Raw genomic sequence first — 8,705 nt, 5'->3', positions numbered from 1 at the left:
GGATGCTCCATACCCATTGCCACCTGTCATTCCCATCCATAAAGTTGTCTAACCTTCTCTTAAAACAACCAATAGTTTCAGTACTCTCTACATGGTTACTAAGTCTATTCTGTTTGTTAACCACTCTATTTCTAAATCAGTTCTTGTCTATTTCCTTCTTAAATCTAAATGTGTCCTATTAATGTTAGTCCTACCCTGTTGTCTTAACAATATGACCTTGTCTGCTTCACCCTTGTTAAAATCCTTGACCCATTTAATTACCTCTATTAGATCACCCCGCAATCTACGGCTTTCTTCCAGAGAGTGTATGTAGGTGCCTAAGCTTGTCTTCGTTAGGTAAGTTTCTTAGCCCTTGTTTAATTTTGGTCATTCACCTCTGTACTGATTTTAGATATCCATTCTATAGGACGGAAACCAAACTGTACCGCGTAGTCAAGGATGGGTTTAATCAACGCCAGATAGAGTTGATAGGTACATCTGCACTTTTGCTTGTAACCATCCTAGCAGTAAATCTAAATGTCCTGCTAGCTCTGTTCCTGGCACTAATATAATGTTTCTTGGATTTAAAGTCCCGCCTCTTTCTCACAAGCCGTTTTCTCTAAAAAGGCGTTATCTAATCTATAACAGTTTTCTGGATTGTGCAGACACTGTACTATATTAAACTTCATTTGCCACTTCACCGACCATATTAATATTTTGTTAAGATCTTCCAGCAGTATTCCGGCGTCTTCCCTTGACCATGCTCATCCATTCAAACACATTTTCTCCTCTGCCATGGGCTTTGAGTTTATTTAATAGTCTCTGGTGGGACACCCTGTCGAACGTTTTACTAAAATCAAGGAAAATGACATCGTAACTATCATTTTTACCTGCTCCCTTGTATACAGAATATTAGTTACACATGACTTACTCTTGATGAACTCATGCTATGAGTCACGAATCAGATTGTGTCTCTCGATGAAGGCTCTGATTCTATTAGCTTTTATTGATTCCAGCATTTTACCTATAACTGACGTCAAACTGGATGACATGTACTTGTGCATGGATGATTTATCACTCTTTTTGAAATCGGGGATTTTGTAGCTTTAAGTCTATAGATCTGTAGATGATAAACTGAAATACAAATAAAGAATATCCAAGTTAAAAACTGAAGGGATAAATATGAGGATGAAAAATGCAAGCTGAAATAATGAATGACTTAACTTTGAGGGAGAGAAATGAGTAATTCGAGAAATAATAACAAAGTAAAAGGGATAGAAATTATTAAACTTCTGAAGAATTTCATGGTGAAAAAGGCCTCGAAACCAGTTTGGATCTCAAGCTGATTAATGTAAGAACGGAGAGAATAATTGGTGGACAAGAAACACTGATTGATGGCATGTTCTTTAGAAGAGGAACGGGTGCCACGAGACTAGAAAATGGTAAGTGTGGAACCAATCCCCAAAGGAGGAAGTGGGAAGTAATTTCTGAATTACAGACCAGTATCTTTAACTATTACCATGGCTAAACAGGGTGAAAGAATTGTGAAAGCAAGGTGGATAAGATACATGGAGGATGATGGAAGTTCTGAAAGATAATTAACTCGGATTAAGAAAAAATATGGAAAGAACTTGGTGAGTCTTTATGTTACATGAAAGAAACGGTTAGATAGATTATAGATTATATATATATATATATATATATATATATATATATATATATATATATATATCTATATATATATATATATATATATACATAACTAAACCTGAAGACAACTTTCGATAAGGTACCATTCAAAGGATTAATGCAGAAGTTGAAAAATGTTGAAGGACACAAAGGCGAGCATACTGGAACGCAATTTTTCTCTAAGAAAGACTTATTGGAAAATTAGTTAAGGGCGAGATGTTGTGTTGGAGCGAGGTGGCATGTGGGGGTTTCACAGGGTCCGTTGATGGCGCCTGTAATGTTTTTGATATTATCATCGGTGTGATGAATGGAGTAGGCAGCTACGCTTATTCGTTGGTGATACCAAGGTCATGAAAAGAACAAAAAGAGAAAAATATTCTGAATTACAAGAAGATGAAATTTATTGCAACGAAATGCAACATTATGGGTCTGGGTCTCTGCAAGAGGAGCTACATAAGATTCATTCATCACAAAAACAAAGGGAAAAAAGGATGCAGGATTCTTAATTAGGGATGATCTGGCACCGAAATAGATATAAATAGAACAACGAGTGAGAATTAATGTTAATGAGCATTTCATTACACTGATCAGTATATAATGAAAAAATAATTTAAATACCTGATTCCTGCCTGACTTAATTCTTAATTAGGGATGATCTGGCACCGAAATAGATATAAATAGAACAACGAGTGAGAATTAATGTTAATGAGCATTTCATTACACTGATCAGTATATAATGAAAAAATAATTTAGATACCTGATTCCTGCCTGACTTGAATAAGCAATGGTGGTCTGGTCACCATATAAAAGGTATTATAAAAGGTAGAGAATACAAAAGGGCGGCAACTAAGAAGTATAAGGAGAGACAAGAAAAAACTGTGTTTGCACGCATCAGAAAATCGAAGTGATGTGATAGATATCTTTAGAACGAAGGAAGGAGCGGGCAAATTTGAGATGCTATCATGGGGTGAAAATATGCCAAGAGAAAATACAAATAACTAAAAAAATAAATAAAAGATAAAAGCTGTCAGGAACTGCAGTTTTCCATATAAATGCATAAATATGTAGGTCAAATGATAGAAAAAATAATTCAGGTGGACAAACTAAATAAATTTCAAGCAAATCTTGATCAATTGAGATACACGGTAGAGACAAAAATTCATTATCATAATTCCAATCCTGTGTATTACTAGATAATACACATTACACATACATAAGAATATTAGAACATAAGAATTGAATAGACTGTAAGAGACCATAAGGGCTACACTAGGTAGTTCCGTGTCCATTTCCACCTTTCATCCCTATTCATAAAGTTATGTAGTCTTCTCTTAATATCAATTGTTTCAGTGCTCATTACATTATTACTAATCATTAATCACTCTATTGGTAAGCCACTTGTCTATTTCCTTTTCAAACATAATTTTGTCCAACTTAAATCCATTAATACGAGTCCTGCTCTTCTGTCTGAATATGGTGACCTTACCTGCATCACACTTATCAAAGCCTTTGACCCATATAAATACCTCTATTAAATTAACCCGCAGGCTTCGTCTTTACACACACAAACACACACACACAAGTACTTTCTCTTTCTGCCCTTCAGATGAATAAAATTTTCTGGAGTTAACCAAAACAAAATCCGTAAAGGACATCAAAGAAATGTCGGAGTTAGTCCTTAAACCTTCCATTACTGATGACGACTTAAACCTTTATCCTGCTGTTGCCAAGCGATTTTAATCAGATAAGGGAAACCTCCTGCACAACGATAAGGTTAATTCACTAATATAGTGACACCCCCGTCAACTCAATGAAATAATTTGTCGTTGGCAAGGGCATCACTAACGAAACGCTTTACCGAGATCCTAAGGCCTTCACTGCCTGGACGGCCAACTCGTCAACGGACAACTCGTCCACAAAACTGCAAAGTAGGACAACTCGTCCACAGGAATATGGACATCTCGTCCAATGACTTTTTTTTTAAGAATAATAAACATAATTTGCAGAACAATAAAACTTTATTTACATATTTATATATACAGAATACAGGTGTGTAATACAGAATAAATATACAAGTGTAAGGTCTAGATGTTGGGCTTGCCACCACGGAGGTTGTAGCTGACACCACGCAGGAACTCTGGAAGTGTTTTCTTGCCAGCCTTCAGGTCGCCCACCAAGTTGCACAGACGTGTCTGCAGCTCAGCGTAGCACTTCTTCCTTCGCTTCACAGGGCGGATGCCACGCTCATCCTGGAGGAGAACCGAGTCGACGTTGGATGCTTCTGCTTGAAGGCACTCGATAAGTTTCCAGATGGTGGGGTTGGAATGGCCCACCAAACTGGAGAACTTATTGTTCCACCCCTCACATATGTTGTTTGTGCGTGGCTCATTGTTGAGGGTGGCGTGATGTTGGTTCCACCGCTCAGGTAGGAACATCGGTGGAGTGCGCCGAAGCCGAACTGGTTGGATGACTCTGCCTGGGGTGGGGGTGACTCGGCGCTGGTGGCGGAGCTGGCCGGAGACGTAAGTGGAGTCGAAATACTCCACTAAGGCTGCTGCTTCGTTGGGCATGGTGGACCGCAGATGTTTCATGCCTTCATGGACGTTCTCAGTAGGAAGAAAGGCCAGGGCATCCAGCTGGCCGCAGAAGAGCCGGAACTCGTCGTCTGACTCGTACAGGTTCTTGAGACCCAGGCCCTGGATCTGCCTCCAAATAGACTGGCTGAGGTGGTAGAAACAGAACCGGACCTGGATCTCCTCTCCAAACACTGCACGAAGGGCCAGCTCCACTGGCCTCTCGAAGTCCACGATGACGGTGCTGGGGTCGCAGCCATGCTGTTCGAGAACACGGAAGAGCTCCTCATAGGTGGTCTGCGTCTTGCGCTGGAGCAAGGCAAAGGCCAGAGGAAAGTAGCCTTCACCGATGCGACCTTGGACGACGTACAGTTGGGTGAACAGTCTGGGAGCGACTGAGAACGTGCCGTCCATACACCAGTCGTCACAGGCTGCGAGCTGCTCTAGATGACCAGGGGAGGCGAAGACGATGATGCGTTCATCAGCTGCAGGACCGTTGTCGCAGAGGAGGTTGGAAGCCCAGGGGCCTGTGATGTCCAACTCTTGAAGGGACTGCGGATCCTTTGGACGGTGAGCAGCACGGACACGCCGAAGGACACGCTTGCTGGTGTCCGGCCTTGGCATGCGTGCCTTGACCTGATCATCAAGCTCTCTAACGGTGAAGCTGAGGATGTTGTTGGGGCGGTCGTTGGTGGTAGCAGCCTTCCTCTTCATATATTGGCGAGCTTGCTCCACATCACATCTCACACGGTCTGCAATGTGGCTGTGCTCACCAACAAGCCTATGGTCACTAAGGCTCTTGGTGGTCTTCAAGCGGGCACTGCATTTGACATCACGTTGGATACAGCGCCAGACAACTTCATCAGCTGACTTGGAAACATGTTTCTTAGTGTACATGAATCCATCCAGAAGAATCTTTTGAGCACCTCTCTGCGTTGTTACAACCTGAAGCTCAGCTGACATGATTGAGTAACTACTTGAGTAAACCTGACATGACATGACATGACAAGCTAGCTTTATATACAGAACTGAGGTGTGACTGAGCCAGTTGAGATGTGATAGAGGTGTGACAAGCTCTTTTTGAGCATAGTTGGGGTAAATATTAGGTGTAAATATGATAGAGTTGTGATTATTTCTTTTTTATCATAGTTGGAGCTATTCTAGGGTGTTAAAATAAGCATGTCCATAACATTTATAAACACATCTCTTAATTACCAAGATATACCATCTAAAGCAAATTTTAATGAAATAACATGAAATATCATTAAAAAAAGGTGATAAAATAATTTTCTAAAAGTTTTTTTAAATCTTGTCCGTGGACGAGTTGACCACCCATGGTGGTGTCTGTGGACAAGTTGTCCTACTTTGCAGTTTTGTTGTCCTCAAGAATAAAATATCTAAAGGGCGTAGCCGTGTCTACTGGATTCATTGCGACCTTCTAGGCATGCCTATGGACCTTAACTGGAGGTAGCATTTCGACCACAACTGATTCTTTCTTCGAAGAGAGAATCATCGAGCAAGAAAAGACCACACGGAGAGTTCTTGTGACCCCCTTCCACCCATCTTACCCTTCACCTCTCAACCGAATAACAATGACACCTGTTCAAACGAATCTTAGTGCGTCACTGAACGATGCTCAGTGTTTGTTTTAACTACATAGTACATTATGTATACATGTAAATACAGACCTACAAATACATATACATGCGCATGCATGTATATACATATACATATACTTATATATATACATATACATATACATATTTACACATATATATGTATATATATATGCAACAGTAATCACATAAAACACGTGAATAAAGATATTTTGCTTGAAACAACGAGGAAATCAAAGATCGGAATACTGAACGTTTTCGTCTATTTAAGACATTTTCAAAGTACATGTACTTTGAAAATGTCTTAAATAGACGAAAACGTTCAGTATTTCGATCTTTGATTTTCTCGTGGTTTCAAGCAAAATAAAGTATATAATATATATATATATATATATATATATATATATATATATATATATATATATATATATATATATATATATTTATACTGTATATGGGGGAGTGCGTTTGTGTGTGTGTATTCATCTTGGTCTTTGGATCACGTTCTGGACCCGTGAACGACAGCTATTTCCCTCATGGAAGAGCTCAGAGCTAGTATGACTGATCTGTGGGTAACATTGTGGCCTTACACGCACACACACACACCCAACTTCCCACCAACGAGAGTTGGAGTAACGACTCGAAGCGCATCAATACTACTGAAATTATTTCAGCCCTGAGCGGGATTCGTATCCGGACCGCCGAAGTAATAGTCGGGGACACTACCATCCGCGCCACCGAGTCGTATATGTGTACGTGTGTGGAGGTGTATTTATGTGTGTGTGTGTGTGTGTGTGTGTGTGTGTGTGTGTGTGTGTGTGTGTGTGTGTGTGTGTGTGTGTGTGTGTGTGTGTGTGTGTGTGTGTGTGTGTGTGTGTGTGTGTGTGTGTGTGTGTGTGTGTGTGTGTGTGTGTGTGTGTGTGTGTGTGTGTGTGTGTGTGTGTGTGTGTGTGTGTGTGTGTGTGTGTGTGTGTGTTTGATTCACCTTGGTTTTGGATCACGTGTTGGACTCGTGATCGACAGCTATTTACCTCGCAGCAGAGAGCTCAGAGCGCGTAGGACCGATCTATTGGTAATGCTGTGACCATACCTCACACGCATACACACACCCAACTCCCCGCCCACGAGAATTGGAGTAATGACTCACAGTGCAACTATACTGAAATTATTTCAACCCTGGGCAGGATTCAAACCCGGACCGCCGTAGTGGCGGCCGGGAACTCTACCACTGCGCCACGAGTCGTAATCGTATGACCGATCTATGGGTAATACTGTGACATTACATGCACGTTCACCCCCAACTCCCCGCCCACTAGAGTTGGAGTAACACCCAGCAGCGTAGCGATACTGAAATTACTTCAGCCCTGAGCGGGATTCGAACCCGGACCGCCGTAGGGACAGGCGAAAACTAACCACTGCGCGACGAGATTGTGTGTGTGTGTGTGTGTGTGTGTGTGTGTGTGTGTGTGTGTGTGTGTGTGTGTGTGTGTGTGTGTGTGTGTGTGTGTGTGTGTGTGTGTGTGTTTTGCACACAGCTATTGTTTCGTCTAGTTTGTCTGTGGGGAAAGGTGCGTGTGTGTGTGTGTGTGTGTGTATTCACTTTGGTCTTTGGATCACGGGTTGGACTCGTGATCGACAGTTATTTCCCTCCCAGAAGAGAGCTCAGAGCTTGTAGGACCGATATATGGGTAATGCTGTGATCTTACACGCACACACACACCCAACTCCCCGCCCACGAGAGATGGAGTAACAACTCGAAGCGCAGCGATACTGAAATTATTTCAGCCCTGGGCAGGATTCGAACCCGGACCGCCGTAGTGACAGTACCAACCGCGCCAGAGTGTGTGTGTGTGTGTGTGTGTGTGTGTGTGTGTGTGTGTGTGTGTGTGTGTGTGTGTGTGTGTGTGTGTGTGTGTGTGTGTGTGTGTGTGTGATTCACCATGGACTTTGATCACGTCTTGGACTCGTGATCGACAGTTATTAACCTCCGGGATGAGAGCTCAGAGCTCGTATGACCGATCTACGGGTAATACTGTGACCTTATACGCACACACACACCCAACTCCCCGCCCACGAGAGTTGGAGTAACACCCCGCAGCGCATCAATACTGAAATTATTTCAGCCCTGGGAGGGAGTCGAGTCCGAGCCGCCGTAGTGGCAGGCGAGAATTCTAACCACTGCGCGACGAGTGTGTGTGTGTGTGTGTGTGTGTGTGTGTGTGTGTGTGTGTGTGTGTGTGTGTGTGTGAGTGTGTGTGTGAGTGTGTGTGTGTGTGTGTGTGTGTGTGTGTGTGTGTGTGTGTGTGTGTGTGTGTGCGCGCGCGCGCGCGTTTTTGTGCAAGCCTACGATTACTCATCGAAATGAAAATACTGAGGTTTGTTTCATTCCTGTGAAACCATAGAGAAGTAACACTGTTGAGACGCGGCACTGATCGACGTCTGGTTGATGGATCCTCCAAGAGCTAGAGGTGGTTGGAGTGCTCATGTTCGGATGCGTTCTTGTGGCTTAAGTTCAGGACACTACCTTACGCTCGGTGGTGTTCGTATGCCAAGACTCGTCTTGGACTACCAGTGCTGCTTGTGCGTATGAAAGCTCTAGTGCAGTGTGAGGCAGGCAGATGCTGAAGGCCCACGTGGCACTCGATCCCGGGACACGTGAGTTCGTTTTGCCGTTTCGTGCGTAGGCATGACTCGGCATCAACTTTCTCGTATCATCTGCTCGGGTTTTCTGACATATCAGAACCGTCGTGCTCTGACGAGCAAAGCGGTCGGTTGTGGTTTATCGGTTCGAATCCTCAGCCTGGCGATATTTTACGTTCTGAGGAACATTATTCGTCTTCGCAATTTC

The 8,705-nt window shown here is 42.7% G+C and overlaps 1 protein-coding gene across 1 annotated transcript; it reads right to left on the bottom strand.

The window, feature by feature from the left end:
* Window positions 1-3,647: 3,647 nt before the first annotated feature.
* On the bottom strand, window positions 3,648-5,204 carry LOC143037678 (uncharacterized). The gene has a single exon (XM_076206210.1). It carries the CDS (start codon window positions 5,202-5,204, stop codon window positions 3,753-3,755), a length of 1,452 nt encoding a protein of 483 aa, XP_076062325.1. The 3' UTR covers window positions 3,648-3,752.
* Between the last annotated feature and the right edge of the window lie 3,501 nt (window positions 5,205-8,705).

Source organism: Oratosquilla oratoria, chromosome 23 (genome assembly GCF_046742065.1).
Source record: "Oratosquilla oratoria isolate Oo_2021 chromosome 23, ASM4674206v1, whole genome shotgun sequence".
Taxonomy (NCBI): domain Eukaryota; kingdom Metazoa; phylum Arthropoda; class Malacostraca; order Stomatopoda; family Squillidae; genus Oratosquilla; species Oratosquilla oratoria.
Note: the sequence above shows the minus strand (reverse complement) of the source record. Positions and strands in the feature narration are given on the sequence as shown.

What these genes read in the sequence shown, in the direction of transcription:
- LOC143037678 (XM_076206210.1), bottom strand. Translation starts at nt 5,204, where the DNA reads ATGTCAGCTGAGCTTCAGGTTGTAACAACGCAGAGAGGTGCTCAAAAG.